The sequence below is a fragment of the Callorhinus ursinus genome, unplaced genomic scaffold, assembly GCF_003265705.2.
Source record: "Callorhinus ursinus isolate GAN/ISIS: 27379988/994484 unplaced genomic scaffold, GSC_fseal_2.0 scaffold20, whole genome shotgun sequence".
In the NCBI taxonomy this organism is placed as follows: Eukaryota; Metazoa; Chordata; class Mammalia; order Carnivora; family Otariidae; genus Callorhinus; species Callorhinus ursinus.
The window spans coordinates 1,647,176-1,668,586 of record NW_027397082.1 but is presented as its reverse complement, the minus strand read 5'-3'; the positions used below and the strand labels follow the sequence as shown (position 1 = coordinate 1,668,586).

The 21,411-nt window shown below is 43.4% G+C and overlaps 1 protein-coding gene across 4 annotated transcripts in view; it reads left to right on the top strand.

The window, feature by feature from the left end:
* PLPP4 (phospholipid phosphatase 4) overlaps positions 1–21,411 on the top strand; it is a 155,754-nt gene that overhangs the window by 125,870 nt on the left and 8,473 nt on the right. For all 4 annotated transcript variants that reach the window (XM_073904536.1, XM_073904535.1, XM_073904537.1 and 1 more), the window contains one exon: positions 19,381–19,551. In XM_073904536.1, the coding sequence (XP_073760637.1) occupies positions 19,381–19,551 (171 nt within the window). The remainder of the gene's footprint in view (positions 1–19,380; positions 19,552–21,411) is intronic.

The window sequence follows — 21,411 nt, the reverse complement described above, 5'->3', positions numbered from 1 at the left end:
TAGTTAACAATCAAATATGTACAAAGTCACATATAAAATATATCTGTAGGGTTTACATAATAATAATATTAAATTAAATAATAATAGTTATAACAGTAATAATAATAAGTTAAATAGTAGTATTAATAAATTTTAAATCATAACAGAAAACAGACCCTCATGTACCCGTTACTTAGATTAAGACAAATAGAATTTAAATATACTCTTAGAAATCTGGTATGACCCTTCATGGTGCCTTACTGTTCTCTTCCCACTTTTGCCATTATCTTGAATTTTTTTAAATAAGTTATTTGTTTTTGTAGGTAGTCTTACACATACACACACACATTCCTAAACAAAATATTGCTTAGTTTTGCCTATTTTTGAACTTTACATAAATGGAGTCATATAGAATATATTTTTTGATTTGTTTCTTTTGCTTACCATTGTTTTTGAGATCCGTGTATTTATTAATGCATATGGTAGAAGTTAACTCATTTTCATTGCTGTGTAATATTCCAGGACATGAATATCCCAGTTTTCGAAAAAAATCATTCTGTTAATGGACACTCGGGTCATCTCCAGGTTGTAGCAGTTATGAACGGTGTTGCTATGAACTCCTGGTGCACTTCTTGCAAAAATAATTCTCAAATGTATTCCTGGCAGATTTCGGGGCATTTGCTCATCTTCAACTTTAAGAAACAATGCCAAACTGTTCTTACAGTCTCACCAGCAAGTTATGAGAGTTCCTCCTGCCCACAGCCTTGTCAGCACTTGGCGCTATCAGAGTGTAGTTTTTGCTTGTCTGGGGGGGTCTGATGGCAGCCCTGGGGTTACCATGTGTATCTTCCTGATGATTACTGTGCTGGACCATCTTCTCCTAAGCTTAATGGAATTTAGATTTCCGCTTCATAGGACATTACTATTCCTATCTTTTGCCTATTTTTCAATTACGTTGCCTGCTTTTATTTCACTGACTTACAGGGTTTTTGAAAAAATACTCTGGATATTAGCTCTTTGTTGGTTATTTGTGCAGCAAACCTTTTCTTTCTCTCTGTGCCTGTCTTCTTTATTATCTTTCTGTTTATTTGTTTGGTTTTGCCTCCCACATTTAATTTGTGTATTCATTCTTTTATTTATTCATTCATTTTAATAATTGTTTTGTTATTACAGAAGTAGCACATGCATACTATAGAAAGTCACTACTGCCCAGAAGTCATCAGCTTTAACACCTTAGTGCATATTCTTCATTAGAATCAGAGGACCTTGTTCATCTTCCGTAGTGTTTCTCAGCCCTTTGCTCTTCCACATGCATTTTAGAACCAGCTGGTCAGTTTCCATGAAAATCCTAATTGAGATTTTGATTGACATTTTATTGAATCTGTGGTTCAATTTGGGGAGATGTGATACCTCCCTATGTAAATGCATGGTATAATTGTCTTTTTAGGTCCTGACGTCTATTAGTGGTTTTATTTCCACATTATTTAGCACATTAATTTTAGATACTATAAATTATATTCATATTGCTACTGTAAATTTTATTTTTTAAATTATGTTTTCTGTCTGGTTGTTTTCTGGTATCCAGGAATATAATTGACTTTGGTATATTGATTTTTTTAATGCAGAAATTTTGCTAAACTCCCCTAGTTAATTCTGACTACTTATCTGTAAATTATTTTGGGTTTTCTACAAAGAAAATCTATTTACCTACAAATAATGACTGTTTTATTTTTTCCTTTCCAATTTTTAAACTTTTTTATTTCATTCTCTCATATTCACTAGCTAGGACCTCCCTACAGTGTTCTAGAAGTGGGGATAGCAAGCATTCATGTCCCATTACTGATATAAAGGGGATGTTTTAAACATTTTACCATTAAATATGACTTTTTGGTAGACATTTTTTATCAGGTTCCTTTTATTTATAATTTGTAAGGATGAATTTTGAATTTCGTGCATCTACAAGTTGGAGTTTTTTCCCTTTAGTGTGTTAATGTGGTGATTTATAGTCATTAATTATTAAAATATGAAACAAATGTTGATTCCTGTAATTAAACCACTTTGGTTTAGCTGTGTTCCCCTTTTTCCTTAATGCAAGATTTGGTTGATAATATTCTGTTGAAGACATTTGTAAATATGTTTTGAGTGATGTTGGCCAATAATTCTAATTTCTGGTACCACAATTGTCTGGTTTTGTAATCACTGTTATCAAAACCAAACAGAAGTATAAAAAAGAAAGACAAGACCTACAAAATCCACCAAAATGGTTGGAAACCTTATTATTTATTTCAGTGACTGACAGATCAAACATAAGTGGGAAAATATATAAGATTTAAATAGCACAGTTAAGCTTCATAAAATGAGTGTTCCCTCATTTTTTAATTCTTTGTAAAGAGTCTGTGTAAGATGATTTATTTCCTTTTGGGATGTCTGGCAGGTATGCCCATAAAATATTTGGTCCTAGAATTTAAAATACTGAATCAGTTTAAAGTTATAAAGCTCTTGTGTTTTAGTTGCTTTTCCTTGAGATGTTTTTGGTAATTTGTTTGTATTTTTAGAGCTTAGTCCTTTCACATAAACTTTCAACTGTATTGATACAAAGTATTTCGTAATATCCACTGGTTCTCAAATTAATATCTGCATTACTCATTTTTATATTGGCTATATGCGCCGCCTTTCTCCCTCTATCCAGAAGTTTTTTTCTTGTTTATCTTGCCAGAGTTTAATCTGAAAAACAAACTGAGGGTTCTAGAGGGGAGGGGGGTGCGGGGATGGGTTAGCCTGGTGATGGGTATTAAAGAGGGCACGTTCTGCGTGGAGCACTGGGTGTCATGCACAAACAATGAATCATGGAACACTGCATCAAAAACTAATGATGTAATGTATGGTGATTAACATAACAATAAAAATTTAAAGAAAAAAAATCTGTTACTCTTTTCAATATGCTCTCTTTTCCTATGAGCCTCTATGCTATGTGTTTGCTTTACTTTTCATTATTCCTGCTGCTATCTTTAGTATTTTCCCACTTTGAACTTTCAATTTATTCTGCTGCTCTCTTATTTTTAACTTATTGCTCAATAATGCTGTTCTTTCTTCTTTTTCTAACTAAAGCAATTTAGGCTGTAAGTTTTCCCATAAATGTTGCTTGAGCTACATTCTGTAAGTTTTAATACATAGTTTTCTTTAAAATTACTTTTGAAAATTTTCTGATTTTCATTTTTTTCTGTGACTCGTAAGTCGGTTAGAAGAGCTTTTTAAAAAAAAATCCTAAACATATATCTTTCTTGTTATACTTTTTAAATGATTTATAGTTTAATTGCATTGTGATCAGATTATGGGATGTAAAAATTACCAATCCTTTGACCTTGAGGCTAGCTTTGTGGCTTAGCATATGGTCTATTTTCATAAATATTTCATATGGGATTAAAAAATAATGTGAATTTTAAAATTGCAGGAGCTAAAGCTGTACATATATCCACTAGACCAAGTTTTTTGTGCTGTCCAAATCTTATGTGTCAAATTTTTCTGTTTATGCTTAATTCATCAATTAGAAAAATGTGCATTAAAATGTTCCACCCTCATAGTAGATGTGATAGTTCTGTGGTCTTGTAATTTTGTTCATTTTGGTTCATATATTTTGAAGTGCTGTGTAAACATAGTTTAGAATTGTCATACTTCCTGTTATACCTTCTACTACCTTTATAACTAAGTCATGACTGTCTTTATTTCTAATACCGTTTTTACAATAAACAATATCTGACTTTACTAACGAAATCAGCTTTCTCTTGGTTAATATTTGCTTCTTATATCTTTTTCTATTCTGTGTGCTCTGTGTTTTATGTATGTATTTCTTTAACTTTTAGCTGGGGAGCTAATTTTAATTACAGTTGTTGTCATTACTCATATGTTAGGGTTTATTTATATCATTCATTACATAGTGTTTTCTCTTTCCTTCCTGTACAATGTTTATGTTATAATTTCATTATTTGCCTCTTTTCTTTTAGAAGTTCTATCAGTCCTCTAGTTTAACACACATAGTTAACCAAGTCTCGAGTCATTTAATATCTTTGTGTTTCCCTTCTGAACATTTAATATGAAGACACTGAATGCTTTCTCTCTGATAAATGCATTCTCACTTACCTGGTAGATCTTTGGTGTTTTCATTCTAGCTTGATTCTTTCTCTCTCCTCCAACAGAACCACCGACACCCTGCGTGTGTAACCTGTGTACAACCCATACACGTGTAACCCGCGTACAACTCGTGCGTGTGTAACCCATGTACAGCCTGTGCGTGTGTGACCTGTGTGTGTGTAACCCGTGTGCGTCCTAACAGCTCTCCTTACCATCCCTTTTCCACTTCAGCCCGTCCACCTTCTACTTCAAATAGAGCCTTTAAAGTTCCTTCTTTGATATTCTTTTTTGGTAAATGCCCAGTTTGTTTTGATTTTTCTAAATTTCCTTTGTTTGACCTCATTCTTAGAAGATGGCTTTGCTAACTATGGAGTTCTCACTTGACAGTTACTGTCTCCCTGAACTTGGAAGATAGTATGGAAGATGGCTTTGCTAACTATGGAGTTCTCACTTGACAGTTACTGTCTCCCTGAACTTGGAAGATAGTATTTTGCTGATCTCTTGCTCCAATTTTTTTTGGCATTTTTGAAGTCAGTTGTAGGTCTTACTGCTGCTCTTTTGTTAATACTGTGTGTTTCCAACCTGGGTGCTTTTAACATCTTGCTTTTCTTGAGTGTCAGAGTTTTATTATCATGTGTCTTGTTGTGGGTTTCCTTTCACATATCTTGTGTGAGATTCACTGGGCTCTCAGGCTTGTGTCTGTCAACAGTCTCAGATGCTCCAGCCATTGTCTGTTTGAACATTGCTCCTCCATATTCTCTATCATCTTCTCCTCTACTCTGGGACTCCAGTCAGACTTTCTCAACATATTATCCACGTCACATAACTTCTCCTGCGTATTCTGCCCACCCACCCCTCTCCACCCCTGCCTTCTAACTGCATTCTGGAAAAATTTTGAATCTGTGGTCCAACCTAATTCCCTATTCAGTGTTGTCTCACATGCTTATTTAATCTATCAAGTTTCTAAGTTCAATTACTCTGTTTTTTTATTTTTAGAATTCTGTTTGGTCCTTTAAAAAATCTGCTTTGTTATTTTTTATAGTGCATGTTCTTTGTCCTTATTTTCATGCTTCCCTATAATTTCCTTAAACACATTACAAATAATTATTTTATCTTCTGTGCCTTATAATATCTGAAGTTGTTATGAGTCTGTTTTTCCTATATATGCCCTGAAATCTTCTGTGTTTTGAGCTTTCTTACTCTGGGCTTTTTTTTTTTTTTTTTTTAAGATTTTATTTTTTTAATAGAGAGCAGGGGCAGGTTGGGGAAAGGGAGAGAGAGAATCTCAAGCAGACTCCCACTGAGTGGGGAGCCCCATGCAGGGCTCAGTCTCAAGACCATGAGATCAGGACCTGAGCCGAAATCAAGGGTCGGACGCTCTACCAACTGAGGCGCCCAGGCGCCCCTTGGGCTTTTAATCTTTTCCTAGAATGTTGTTTTGGGGAATATTTTGATGTCTGGGTTGAAGACGAATTTTTCCAGAGAGTACTACCTGCTCCAGGGCCATCCAGAATTCGTTCTCCACGTACGGTTTTGTGGGGACCATATGAGAAACACAAATTGGACAGCAAAAACCTGTGAGAGGCGTGGTACAGTTGTGAGGTCTCTCCGCACAGCACAAAGATGGAAACAGACAAGTCTCCTTATTGTTTCCTCCCTCTTTACTCCAAATAAGGGTTATTCAGGGGTCTCCTGTTAGATGCTCCACCTCGGATAAGCCTGAGACTGTGCCTCATGATGACGTCAAAGCAGGGGCTCTAGGTCTGCGGGTTTCTGTGAACACACTCAGGGCGCAGTCTGGCTTTGCCATGGCCTTGTATCTAAGACCTGTGCTTTCCTTTCATTTTGAGGAACCTTGCTTTCATGAATTTGTCTCTTTGTCTCTTGGTGTCAACTGAAAAGATTGTTTGCTTGCTTTTGTATCTTACTCAACATTTAGTTATTTTAGTCAGGATCTATAGGCAGCCATGCTCTGGGAAATGAAATCCTGGGTTGGGGAAGTGTCAGCTCTTTCTGTGCTGGGAAAGGAGACTCATGTCGGGCTGAGAAGCAGACAGATCTGGGTCCAAGGCTGGCTGCAATGTTTCTCATCGGTTTCCCCAGAATTTTTAACACCACCTTTCATTTGTACGTGGAATTTCTGTTTACCAAGTACTTTCACAAAAATTGTGTTTTTGAGACTCGGGTGAGGCAGTTCTTTGTCCCCATTTGGCAACTAGGTAAGACTGCTGGTGGGGGACACCACTCTGACCCAGAACCCAAATCCTGTAATGCCTGGAAGAGTTCTATTTTTGTTCTATTTTGTGCTGTCTTGGAGTAAAGGATTTAAAAGAGCCCAGCAGGTGCATTTCAGTTTGTTGTGTAGAGGAAGTTGTGACTTGGATGTTGTCTTAAGGAAGGTCTTCTGAGATCAGAGATAAGGCACAGAGGCTTCTGTCTCCATGGAGTTGGGGTCATCCTCCTGCTATGTTCACCAGCCTGGAAGCTCTCTGAACCCCGTAGTTTGGGGATTTGTGTGGAGGCTTCATCATATAGGCCTTATCGATTATTGACTCTCTTTCCAGCCCCCCTTTCCTCGCTGGAGAATGGCAGGTGGGGCTGAAAGTCCCAAGCATCTAGTCATGACTTGGTCTTTCTGGTGACCAGCCCCTATCCAGGAACCCACCCAGAGTCACCACATTAGAATAAGAGATGCTCCTAGGGCTTATCACTTGGGAATTTATAAGGGCTTTAGGAGCTCTGTGCCAGGAACCAGGGGCAAAGGCCAATATATATGGTTGTCTGTCATCTCACATGTTCTCCTCCTATGTGAGTTGAGATCCCCGATCAGGGCTAGTGCTAGGGGCGGGTTAGAAGGGTGTTTTTTCCCTAACAAATCATACTGCGGGTAGTATAACAACTCACAAAAGGTCACGTCATTGGCAGATAGCGGGGCAGTAGCCATCGTTAAGACTTCAAAGGCTTCTCCTAAAGTTCATACACCCCACATAGAGGCTGATCGGATGAACACACAGGGCATATTCATGGCTACTGCCTTTTTAGTTGTTTCTCCAACATGTGCATTGCTGCTGAAATTTCACCATCAAATTTATGTTCCGCTAAGGCCTTTGGAGGCAAAATAAAATTATTTTTCATTAAAATGTTGTCTTGATCTGAAGCTGGCCCATGCTTCTGTCAGCTTCCCTAATGATGTTATGGAAGAGGGTAATTTCTCCATTTTGAGGGCATATTTTTATGTTTCAGATCATTATGGCATATAATCACAAGGGAAAAAAGCAAAAGTTGTCTTGGCAACTTAGACCTTCTATAGATCAGGATGCTCTGGTATCCAAAACCACTTCCCGTCTTGGTGACTGTTCATAGCTCTCTCCAGGGTAAGGAGTGGAGTACCATTTATGATTCCTAACAAGACTTTGTCATCAAGCGGTGTGGGGTATGTAGGGGGAGCCAGAGTGGCTTCTGTCATTTAAAAATCCTTAATCCTCCTCTGCTGATGCTTCGCCTTTTCCCGGGATCGTGCCTCCAAGGACTGACAAAAAGACTGCCACCTTCTTCCTGCAAAGTCCCTTTCTTCCCGGCCACTGGAACTCCCCCTGCACTTTTTTGTGCATTGTGCCTGAGTTGGTTGTGGGTTCTTTTTTTCAGAATAGAATCCTATTTGAAGATGTGGGACCGGGGTTACACAAGGAGCTTACAGTCCTCCGCCTCTACTGTTTGTGTTTCCTGCCTCTGACATTTGCTTTCAGACTAATTATGAGTTTTTTGGTTCCTTTTCCTTTTCCCCATTGCTCATCCTTAAACAAGGCAATACCCTCATTGCTGTCATGAGATGGAGATCTCGTCTGGCTCAGGAAGCTTAAGTATCACCCTGCCTAGAAATAGGAGCTGAAGGACATGACCTTTTACGGTCATAATGTTTTCCTGTCCCCAAGGACCTTGGCCTGTTGCCAGAGTACTTAATATTGAGTCCAGTTGTGTTTGTGAAATGAATAAATGGTCTCTACCATTTATATATTCATTTGGTTACCATATATTGGTTACTTTTCTTGCCAGGCAGTGTGCTGGGTCCTCAGGCTTCAGTGGTGACCCTGAAGGGCACGTGCCTCCTGGGGGTATCAAAACAGATAGGCAGTTAGCAGGGCCATAACTGCAGTTATGCTAAGAAAATTGTGATTTCTTGCTCCATTTAGAAATAATTCACCATTGGGGCACTTGGGTGGCTCAGTTGGTTAAGCATCCGACTCGATTTTGCCTCGGGTCATGGTCTCTGGGTTGTGAGATCGAGTCCTGTGTTAGGCTCTGTACTGGGCATGGAACCTGCTCAAGATTCTCTCTCTCCCTCTGCCCCTGCCCCCCCCCAAAAGAAATAATTCACCATTTTTAAGGTCTGTGTTAACCTTCAGTCAGTAATTTGACCTCTCTGGGCCTCCATTTCTCATCCATAAAATGGGCCCAATAGCTATGTCACTGTGTTGTTCTAGGGATGAAGCAAGGCCAGGTAATGAAAGCTTGTAGCACAGTGCCTGGTGGATGAAGACACTCCACGCCTGATGGTCTTGCTCTCCTGACAGAACATTCTTGGAATCTGCTCAAGTCAGCTCCGTCTCCCCTTTCCTTCCTTTCTACTTTAATGAAACTCCACTCCACCTGTCTGTCCTTCAGACCCTTGGAATCTTGTGTTGCTCCCCTTCCATAGCTCACCTCATCTGAGAATGCTGTGAGTGTCTCTCGTTGTTCCCTGGAGTCTAGCCCAGATATTGGGGGGGAGGCGTGGCTGTCAGTCCCTGGGGAACAGAGGGGCTTCTGTTCGGAAAGCTCCAGAACGATTCTGGGGTCATCCTTATAGGAAGAACCTTGTAGGAGGTGTGTGTGTGTGTGTGTGTGTGAGAGAGAGAGAGAGAGGGAGAGAGAGAGAGAGAGAGAGAGAGACTGACTGACTGACTATATATCTGGAGGATGGGATGTGCTAAGGAGGGATTGAATGAATGTCCCAGCCTGTCTCCCTCCCATATGTTATTCTGAGCCAGTGCCTGACTCCACCCCTTCTCCATCTTTGGGTACCCCCCTGCCTCCTCCTTTTGTGAAACCTTCCCTGCTTGTCAGATCTGCAGCCATTTATTTACTATGCACATTTATTGAGCACCTAGTGTGTGCAGGCATGGGGAACACAGCCTCTGCCCCCGTACTTTAGAATCCAGTAGAAGGGAGGTAGATGCTAGGCAATCACATAAATAAAAAGAGTGGTGTTAAGTGTTATGACGGGTAGGTAGAAGGCATAGTAAGAGCCCGTTACACTGCCTTGAGGAGGTGACATTTAAACTGAGACCTAAGTGTGAGCAGGAGTCAGCTAGGCAGAGAAGGGATCTCGTCACTGTGCTCCCATAGAGGCCCCGGTCTAGCTTCCATATTATCCTACCATTCCTTCCTTTCTTTAATATGTTCATTCACTTGTATTTATCGAGCACCCACGACTTGTGTGGCACTGTTCTTGGTGGGGTGCATATAATGGCAGAGGATGCAGACACCTTCTTGGTCATGGAGCCATCCTGGTGCCACAGAGTTCACATCCTTGTTATCTTGGTACGTGCATCTGCTTCGTTTTCTCTTCCACACTTGCAGATTCACTTTGGAAGGCAGCATCATTTTGAGAAAGAGCATGAGTAGAAGGAAGAGGGGTCAGACCATCACTGAGAGCCTAAGGCCTGCCAGGCACTTTGTCCGGCATATCATGGATACTCTGTGATTGGTTCTCCCAATCACTCTGTTGGACAGCTGCTGGCTTGTCCATTTTACAGATGGCAAGCCTGGGTTTTAAGAAGTTAAGCACCTTGCCCTAAGTCACATAGATAACAGGTGGTGGGGTCAGGACGCATACCTAGGTCCACCCAGCTGTGCTACAGAGCACTTCTCACCTGTGCTTAAATCCTCACTCCATCTCTGACTAGCTGTCGGTTCTCAATTCATGTCACATCTCTGGAGTTGTAGCTACCAGGTCTAATTGGCCACCTGGCTTCCTGTAGTGTGTCAAGATGGTTGTCTCCATCCCTCTGGAGCAGATAGTCAGGTGGTGCTGGCTTCAACAGTCCCAGGCTCAGCCTGCCTTCCCCAAGCTGCTTAGGATCTACCTAATCTCCTTTGTAACAGATGGCTTTCAGTTTCTCACCCGCACACCAAATTCTTATTAGATCTTAAGGCTGATGGTACTGGAGTAAGTCATTCTTCCTGAGGCTGATAGCCACTGTGACCATGCCTAGAATCAGAGGCAGTTCAACCGTAGGGTTGAATGACTTTAGCCCCTGGATCCCAGGTAACCGAGGTGGTTTTACAGCCCCTTCCTTCTGTCTGTCCTCCAGGCTCCAATTTTATTTCCTCTGTGGAGCTTCCCTTGTTTTTCCCAGTTTTTCTCTCCCAAACAAAACTCCTCCAGGGCAAGAACTGGGTCTTATGCATCTTCCCATCACTATGGTCCAGCAAAGTCCATGGTTCCTTGAGGCCATTGATAAATAGGTGTTGAGGGAGTGAATGAAGGAATGTATGACCATAACGTACCTTTGTGCTAAGTCCTCTCTTCATTCAGCACATATTTACTGGGGCCAGTAGAGTGTAGGACTGTACAGATAGATCCAAGTGTGAAGGAGGTAGCATAAGTCCAGCCCTCATGGATGTCACAGTCTAGTGGGATCTAGGTCTGCCTGCTTATACAAGCAAAGAAAAGGAAGTATGTATAGATGCTTACCAAGATAAATCAGGACCTAAATCCTGTCCCCTAAATTATCTAGTTGAATCAATTGATACTTTTGGGGTTGTTGAATTATATTGATTGTGATGAACTCTTGTACTTAAAAGAAATTTTAGAAAAATCATTGATATGATTCAAAAGATTTCAAGGATTTTGACAATTCTCTTTCTTCCAGCAAAGATAGACTTTTTGCCTCCTACATCTGAGCAAAAACAATCTCATTGCTCCTAAACTGGGGAGAAGGCAGGCTATTTTAAAAATCACTGTGGGTACTGAGTCTGTTCTGTAGTTTTCATCAAAACTGACCCTTGAAATTGTAACACTGATTGGGTAGTTAAATCAAATGTTAATGATCTTCTCTTGATAAGTTTGTGCAGAATAAATAGCTGTCATTCCTTAAATTCCGTTGAATGGCTTTAGGCTACAGATGCACTGTGGATCCACATTCTCACTAGGATTTGTAGCGATCTACTTTCATCTTTTTTTTTTTTTTTTAAGGATTTTTTTGACAGAGAGAGAGAGAGTGAGAGCAGGAACACAAGCAGGGGGAGTGGGAGAGGGAGAAGCAGGCTTCCCTTCGAGCAGGGAGCCTGATGCGGGGCTCCATCCCAGGACCCTGGGATCATGACCTGAGCCAAAGGCAGACGCTTAACAACTGAGCCACCCAGGCGCCCCTCATCCTTTTCTTTTTTTAAAGTAAAATCTCTTAACCAATATCTTAGAATATTAATGAATCTAGCTTATCATAGAAAACAGAGCGAGCATCTTGGCTAGGCTGAGCTGTGAATTAAGAAACTATGACATCGAAACTATGAAGGAGAAACTAGTCACATTAAGGCATTTAGGGCCACAGAAACATCAAAGTAGGTTCTGACACAATGAAGCTAGTTTCTGGGGAGTCGTAGGAGAAAAGCTATGTGATGGGTCACTTAGCACCGGGACGGCCTCCTGGCTCTCTGACCCTCTCATCTGAGAGCTTCAGGCATCCTACAAAGCAGGTTCAGAAAGATATATCCACTGACTTATCTCACTGAGTCTTCAAGTTTGTTCATTTTGCTGGCTAAGATCATTTTATATCTACTGAGAGCCTTGGGGGCTACGGAATTATAACAGCCTGATACCTAGCTCTAGAATTCTCTCAGAGCGAGCATGCAGTTATATAACTAAAGAGCCACAGATTGCAAGAGTAGACTTTGTGAAGGCCCTTCTTGCAGAATGGAACTTTACAGAACCAAGGCTATGGGTTAGACAAGTGGTCACTTGGCTCCAAGCACTACACTAAGCATTTTACAATTCCTCATTAACTGACTTGTGAGATAACTTTGTAAGGCAAGTGCTACTAACCCGATTGCACAAATAAGGAAACTGAGACCCCAAGAGGTAAGCTTATACGGGAGTTAAGTGGCAGAGCTGAGACCACATGGGTTTGCCTCGAAAGCCCACACTCTCCAACAGCACACAGTACAGATTTTCCTCAACTTATGATGGGGTTATAGCCTGACAAACCCATGGTAAGTTGAAAATATCATAAGTTGAAAATGCATTTAACACACCTAATCTACTGCACTCCATAGCTTAGCCTGGCCCCCCCTTGAACTGCTCATAACACTGACATTAGTCTACAGCTGGGCAAAATCATCAAACACAAAGCTTATTTTATAATCAAGTGTTGACTTCTCTTGTGACTTATTGAACACTGTACTGAAAGTGAAGAACAGAACGGCTATAAGTGTGTCGGTTGTTTGCCCTGGGGATCGCAGGACTGACTCTATGCTGCGGCTGGTGCCACTGAGCATCACGAGAGAGGATCATATCGCATGTCACATCCATGGGAAAAGGACAAAATTCAGAAATCAAAGTACGGTTTCTACTGAATGCACGTTGCTTTCACACCATTATAAAGTAAAAAAAAGAAAAAAAAGTAAGTAGCACCCTTGTAAGTCAGGGACTGTCTGTAGTCCCTGCTGTTGAATGGATTCCTTAGTCCTCAAATCTCCTATGTCACTTAATTTGCTGTTGCGGTTGGTTTAAACAAAATCACCCCAAGCTCAACTTCTTCTTTGCTCTAGTGTGGAGAGCAGGGACAAATTGACTTGTATACTTTTCAGCTCAGGCATAGAGGGTGAATTAACCAGTCAGCACTGGAAGACAGGGGTCAGGTGACCTGTCACATTGGCAGTCCGCAGATCCAGCCCTGTTGGCCCACAGGTGAGGTTCGTTTGGTCTGCACTGTATTAATTTTGGATGAGTTGTTAATATGTTAAAATGGAGACATTTACCACACACATCAGGATATCCCTCCTTTGCCAGAAGATCAAAACTTCCAGGAACACAGAGCCCACGTTTCTATAGGGCAGACACCAGCTGCATCTTTAAACAGCAGGTGCGTTGTTGCACAGCAAGGCTGCATCTTTAAACAGGCAGGTGCTCCCCAGTCCTCACCACTCCCAGTTATCGCCCCATAGTGAAGCAGCCAGGTGTTAGTTGTCATTTACCATCGCAAGTGAGCCATTGATTCTTTTCAGAAGGCGAAGTGTTTATCTGAGCGTCTAGCAACAGTGGAGCAATAGAAGATAGACCAGGAGGGTTTTCTGCTGCAAAAAGGTGTCTCTTAATATCCAGTTACTTTACTCCTGTTCCCTATCTGCCTGATCCCTGTGGGCATGACTTGGTGGCCCCCATGGTTCAGTCTGTCATTTTACAGAACAAACTGTGGCCCAGAGAGGGAAAGTGACTTGCCCAAGGTCATGTTATTCAGTTAATGACAGAGCCATGATGAGAACCTGGATCTCTGACTGCTGGGAGCACTGTCCTTGTAAGGAGTGTCCTGTACTGACCACACATGCTCGTTCCCGCGTCCTGGTTTTGGATGGTCTTGTAGAGATACACTGACATTCTTAAAACCCCCTGTGGTATTAAGATTTATTCAGCCATCTGGTATTGCTCTTCTCGCTCTTGGAGAAGAAAATACTAGCTGTTTGAGCATCATAAAATGGGAAATTTGTACAGATTACCTCATCAGGGTACAATTCCATATTTGGTGCCAGGAATGATCACTTTGTCTGGAGAAATTCATTAAAATTAGCAAAAGTGAAAAACACAACACGCAAAACAGGATCTGTCCCCCTGATTCTTACCTCATTTTATTTTGAAAGCTTTGTGTGTGTGCATTCCATTTTCCTTATTTCTGGCAATCATTGGGGTCCAAAGGTCTTCTACTTGCTTTAAAAGTCAATGAGGGGTGGGGGGGAAGCAAACCACATTATTTCACCTAAGCTAGCTCCATAATTAGAACTTCCTTTGCAAAGAGAGCGTTGTAAACCTGTGGCAATTCATCTATGAAGAGAGAAGAACCAATGATTCCCTTTCAAAATCCCCAGCAGGCAGAGAGCCCTGCACAGGGGAGGTGCCTCATGTCACATCCTGGGCCAGCAGCTTGGACTGGGATGCTTTGCTTATCCCCTCTCATTGACGACAGAGCCGGAAGTGAGCATTGAAAGTGCCAGAAACAGGGTGGGAAAATCATTCTCCTTCGTCTGCTTCCTAGTTTACAGGCTCCAAGAACATCTTTGCTTTTCACAGCCGGATCAACATATAAATATTTACAATCAGCTGTTTCTAGCTCAGAAAACCTGCTACAGGCTCTGAAAGCAAGGGGCATATGCTCTTCCCCATAGATCACTGTGAGAGAGCTTGTGTGTGTTTCAAACTCTGGAGAGCAAATAAACGAGTTCAGATCCCTAGGGACAGGTAGAATCTTGGCATCCTCTTGCCTGCTGGCTTGGGAGTGTTCTAATCATATTTCTGTTTTTCATGATGTTAGCAAAGTATGAACACATTTCCCCTATTTTATGATCTCCATCTTCTGAAATGTCCACTCTCTTGACTGCTCTGCTCTCAGTTCCATTTCTTAATCATGCTGGAAGCGGGGGCTGTGTCTAAGGGAAGAGGCAGACAGAATGAACGGGGTCTCACCTGTTCCACATGAGCATAAAAGGTTTTTCAGCTCTGCAGGGTCTCCAGTGCATGTTTCTTTGAGAAGAGAATAGGGTGTTGCTTGGCTAGCCTTGGAAAGCCTTTCTTTGTAATGTATGGTGATTAACATAACTATAAAAAAATTTTTAAAAAAGTCAAGCAGAGAAAGTCAATTATCATATGGTTTCACTTATTTGTGGAACATAAGGAAGAGCATGGAGGACATTAGGAGAAGGAAGGGAAAAGTGAAGGGGGGGAATTGGAAGGAGAGATGAACCATGAGAGACGATGGACTCTGAGAAACAAACTGAGGGTTTCAGAGGGTGGGGGGGCGGGGGGCTGGGTTAGCCCGGGGATGGGTATTAAGGAGGGCACGTACTGCTTGGAGCACTGGGGGTTGTATGAAAACAGTGAATCACGGATCACTGCATCAAAAACTGGTGATGTATTGTATGGTGACTAACATAATAAAATAAAGTTTAAAAAAACAACAACAGAAAACTTCCCTGCTTTCTTTTTCTCCCAGTTGAATGGGATCTGAGCCTCGGTGAGCCCCAGGATCTGAGAGCTGGACGGCCCCCAGGAGGTTACATCCTGGTCCCCAATGCCCAGCCTCACGGGAGGAGGTGGAAGAACAAAATGTGGGATCGTAGAAATTCAGTGCGGTTTGGCAGAGCCTAGTTCTACTTCGGACAGTATTCGGGAAAGCAGGAATGCAAAGTGCCCATGGTGTCCAGGCCACAAGGCAGAGCCTCAGAAGCCCTTTGCCAGAGGATGTTCTGCTGGCTCAACAGCTGTATAAATGTCACTGAGAAAGTGACAAGCATAAGGGTTAGCATGAATTTGGAGCCTGTCATGTCACCTAGAAAAGTAAAGGCGCACAGTGCGGCTTTAAAAACATTGCCCAAAGGCCCAATAGAATATGCAGAACAGCAGCTGCTGCTGGATGCCCGCAGGATCTAAACTGGTGAACCCAGCCTTTAAATGCCTTTTTGATTCCCAGCTCCTCTTCAAAGAAACAGACGTTCCCACACTTTGGAGGGCTGCAGTGTGGGTCCCAGGGCATGACAGAGAGTACATTTTACCTGCTCTCCAAAGAATGAGTGTCAGCCTGCTGCTGCCAAAGCTGGGCAAATTCGAGTTCCAAGGGGGGACAAGGAGGTGATCTAGTGCAGTCTGAGGGTCTGGCCTTGAGCTACCCACCCCAGGTCTTGACCTTGGAGAGTGTTCAGCGGCCCCTTCCCTTGCCTGTCTTGTGCCTCGAGGCTCAGGTGGCATTGGCTGCTTGAGCTGGGACCTGTCTGTGTTAAAGTGTCCGAACCAATTTTTTTTTATGGGGACACAGACAGATCCCTGCTCCTCGTTCACCCTGTACTCATTGACTTCCTTTTGTTTTTACTGTTCTTCCCCCCCCCCCCCCAAGATGCCAGTTTGGCAACACTTAGGGCTGCTTCTCTGATTGAAATCTTGGAGACTTTCATCCATAACTCTACACAGCCCCAGGACAGTTCTTTTATGCTCCCACATTCAGTATAATTAGCCAGATAGACTTGCTAAGCTGTCTGGTTTGAACGAATTCCGTTACTCCTCCATAAGAATTCAGGATGAGGCCAGTACCCACCAGAGCCAACTGTCCAGCCTCCCCCTCCCATTCTGCTACCTCAGGGGAGGATGTAAATGAAGAGAAGAAGCCGAGCAACGTGGGTCAGGACAGGAAATTAAGAACCCATTGTGCTTGCTAGGATGGTGGCCAAATGGGGCCACTTTCAAATGCCCGTAAATCACTTAAAAACCTTCCATCATAGCAAAAATGTAGAACAGCCCTGAACAATGAAGCTCCTTACATTTTCTTATTTTAAACAGAATATTTAATATGTATTGGCACTGCTTTGCTGTTGATTTAGGTGCTAATCATTATTCAAAAATGTTTAAGTGCTTCGTTTTTATTCCTGAGATAAACCTGATTTAATCTTCTGTTAAAAAGGGAAAAAACAAACAAACACCCTCTTACCTTCTTTAACTTGGTTGTTGAAAGCTTTCTACTTTGACAAAAGCTTATGTTTGTACCTGGGGGATCTCTTTTAAGAAGACACATTATTGGGGCACCTGGGTGGCTCTGTCGGTTAAGCATCTGACTCTTGATTTAGGCTCCGGTCAGGATCTCAGGGTCGTGGGATCCAACCCGGCATCCAGCTCCACTCTGGGCGTGGAGCCTGCTTAAGATTTCTCTCTCCCTCCCCCTTGTCCCTCCCCACCCCTACTTGCTCTCTCTGTATCTCTCTCTAAAAAAAAAAAAAAAAAAAAAGACACATTATCAGATAATTTGATAAAGCTGCAGTTTATTCATTTTTATGTGCTATAGCCATGATTATCTTGAACCTACAATTTGAGGTTCTGCTTTTTTCCCTTAACATGGTACTGTGAGGATTGTCCATAGCGCTGTGTGAGCACTGTGATTGTGATGGGTGTGTCATAGTCCCCTGAATGGAAATATCACAGTTTGCTACTCTGTGCCTCTGCATTCATCATCTTGCATTGTTCTATGATTATAAATAACTCAACCAGAATATCTTCTAGAGCTCTCCATGTTTTTGGATTATTTCCCAAGGTAGACTCTTAGAGAGTCTTATAAAGAGGATGATTGTGTTTTAGGCCAGGCCCTCAGACTGGAGAGTGCACACACGTCTCTCGTGGACCTTGCAAAATGCAGAATCTAACTCAGCAGGTCCGGGCAGGCCTGACTTTCTGCATCTGTAACTAACTCGGTGATGCTGAGGCTGCTGGGTGGGCTCAGGCAGTCACTCCGAGTCGAGTCGCCGGTGGATTGGCATCCGGAGTATTTGCAAGACCGGTTTTACCAAGCCCCTGTGTGGGCGGGTTACCAAGGAGTCTGCCCCTCAGGGGTATTTTCTCACCAAGAGGAAAGCTTTGGTTAGGCTGGTGTCTAGAGAAGGCAGGGGCTGTGGCTTCAACGAGTGACAGAGGCTCAATCCCAGCTGGTGTTAGAATCACTCGGGGAGTATACGCGTGCACACTCACACACTCATGTATACATATGTGCACACACACATACATACTCATACATACACTCACACATACATACACACGCACACACGTGCATACATGCACACATGTACTCACGTACACGCACACATGCACACTCATACCTACACACACATACACACTCACATACATATACACACATATACATACTCATACACACTCACACGCACACGCTCATGCATACATGCACACACAGATCTATACACACACACTCATACATATACACACATACATAGTTATACACATTCACATATGCACACTCACACACTTATACATACACTCACACACACACACGCACACACTCTCGCTCCCACATGCATACACTCTCACACACTCACACTCACACACACACACTCCAGACCAGTAGACCAGCACCAGCAGAATGTACGGCAGCGAGACCTAGCTACCAGGATTTTGTAAAGCTTCCTAGGTTTTTCAGGTTTTGAAAAACCTTCCTACTCCATGGGTAGCCAGGGTTGCAGACCATTCTAAACCCACAGAAGATCTGCTTTAAATCTCACTGAGTTCCAACTGTGTTTTATTTATTTATTTATTTATTTATTTTTAAAGATTTTATTTATTTATTTGAGAGAGAGAGAATGAGAGATAGAGAGCACGAGAGGGAAGAGGGTCAGAAGGAGAAGCAGACTCCCTGCTGAGCAGGGAGCCCAATGCGGGACTCGATCCCGGGACTCCAGGATCATGACCTGAGCCGAAGGCAGTCGCTTAACCCACTGAGCCACCCAGGCGCCCTCCAGCTGTGTTTAAACTTGACTGCGTGAGACGTCTGGGAATTACATATGCTATACCCAACCTCCACAATTTTGACAATGGATTTAGCATAGTCATGAGTTGTCTCTGCAATTCTAAAGATCAATAACCACAATTTTTAGGAGGAGAAAACAAGGCATCTGTCACTGCCAACCTCTCCATCAAACTCATTCCTCCATAGTTGTGCTGGACCCGACTTACTGAGCGCCCCCAAGCCCCGAATCTCTTCCTTTCCCTCACTGTTCACATCTCATGAGTCATCACAGTCTTATGTTCTATACACACTTTTTTCTTATAGAACCCAACACATTATATTAAAATCCTCTCTACACATGGCTATGTCTCTTTCAACCAGACCTTGAGCCCCTTGAGAAAGAGACTGCATCGGATGCACTTTGTTATTCCCCACCTAGAATAGTGCCTGTGTAGCACACAGTAGATACCCATTAAATCATTGTGGAAGGGAGGGAGGGAGGGAGGGAGGGAGGGAGGAAGGAAGGAAGGAAGAAAGGAGGGAAGGAGGGAAAGAGGGAAGGAAGGAAGGAAAGAAATAGAATACATTTTGATCACACACAGCCTGGAAGGTCATTCTTGCCTAGACGGTACCTGGTGCCCATATGCCTTGGCCCTGGGGTGTGCAAGATGGTAGACAGGATGCCCAGGATGTGCTGTGTCCCTGCCACTTACCACCTGCTAGCGTAACACCTGCTGTTTCTCTTTGGCAGTTGCCTTTTCTGGCCTCGGCTTCACGACGTTCTACTTGGCGGGCAAGCTGCACTGCTTCACCGAGAGCGGGCGGGGGAAGAGTTGGCGGCTCTGTGCCGCCATCTTGCCCCTGTACTGCGCCATGATGATTGCCCTGTCCCGTATGTGTGACTACAAGCACCACTGGCAAGGTGAGTCCCGGCCCAGGGCCTGCCTAGTCCTCACGGTAGTCTGACACTCTCCTGCAGGGATGGGTGTAGAAAGGTGCCTATTCAGGGAGAACCAGGTGCCCACCTTCACACCAGAGTAGGCTGAAATAACAGCAGATACCATTTTAAAGAAAACAAGCCTGTTCGTGTGAGCTCTGACCCCCATACTGCCCTGACTGGGGGTAGAATTGAAGCCCCTCCTCCTCCTCCTCCTCTGTGCTCAGGTCCCAGCAGGAAGGCAGACCCTTGGCCTCAGTCCCAACTGTGATTTCCCTGCTAGATCATTTGCCTCAGTCTTCAGACTTGGTGCCAAGTGGTGTTTGGCTGCTTGCACATCTCACATCCGTCACACAAAGACATATTTATCACCACAGATGCGCTTCCAAAGGCCGGGGGCAGCCCAGGGATCAATGCCAGCAGCGTTCTTCTGAGCAGCTGCTAGGAGGCTGTTGTGAGGCTTACCTGTATGTATGACTCCTGGAGTATCTGAGAAAAGTGAAAACAGCACACAACAAATGAGGGACTGGAATAACACTGCACCATGCCATGTCCTCCGGCAGATAAGCTGCGGTCACGGCCTGCCTGAATGTCAAACAGCACCTGCCCCAGCAAACAGGGAGCAGAGAGGTGATGCCCATGGGACATGAGACTGCCAGGAGCGCAGGATGTAGGGCCATGTTTTGCACAGGGCGATCCTCAGATCACCTTGACCAGGCCACCCTGAGATAGGAGGCCAGCTCCGGGGGTGGGTCTGGAGTGGTGGCCAGGAGTCTGCATTAACATGCAAGTTGGTTATTTCTGATGAAGTCTGAGCAGCTTTGGGGAAGAGCTCCAGTGTGTCACCTTTAAGCAAACAGACTGAATTACATGTGCCCAAATCCAGTTTCCTGGGATCCGAATGGCTTTCCACGATCAGCCCGTGGCCTGCCCCTCCTCTTGCTTGCCTGTTTCCTGCTGCCCCCATGCAGTTCCCCACCTCCCCACTTTTCTGTCCCTGCAGCCAGCTGCCTTATGATCCTGCACACTTCTCACCTCTTCCCAGCTGTTTATTCCAGTGGTAGTGACATAGCAGATGAGGCCAGAGGTGAGGGGTGCTTCTAGCTGGAGGACATATTCTCCCCGTCTTTTCTGGGGCCTCCTGCTCCTCCTGGTACTTCTCCAGCTTCTCCTGCTCCTTCCCTGGCCTCAGCTCCACCCTGGCCTCTTGGAGCTCATGCTCTGGGCTTTATGAGCTCCTTTCGAGCAGGAGCTTTGAGCTTAGAGCCAGAGGTTCAGGGGAAAGAGAGACTGATGCGTGGTCTGGCCAGGTGGATACGTCAGTGCTGATCAGGGTCTTGAGGCCCTCCTAATGGGGGCAGTCACTAGAAGCCATAATGCTGAGCCCTGTGCCCTCCCTTGTGATCTACTTTTATCAGTGACTTGGATGAAGTTCTGGGTAACACAAAGCTCCATCATGGGAGGGAAGCAGGGGCAGAGTTGCTGAGCCAGCAGCACCAAGGCATACCCACCGCACCTAGGACTATTTTCCAGCAGAATCATTATCGCCCAGATGATGAGGGCATTTCCCCATGAAGAATATTACGAGCTGGCTGGTGTTTTATGAACTGCTTTTCATTTATCCCTTGTGAGCTGTAGTTTCTTCTTCTGAACTTGGGAACAATAATCCCCCAATATTTCATATGCTGTTTTATAGACTGAATGAAATAACGGATCTGAATGTACTTTGTAAATGAAAATATATTACACAAATGCAAACTAGTAATGTTGTTGCTTTGTGCATTGTTTCTAGAGAAGGATGGGTTGTATTTCCCAAACAACTGATTTAGAGGCAGACATGTTTTT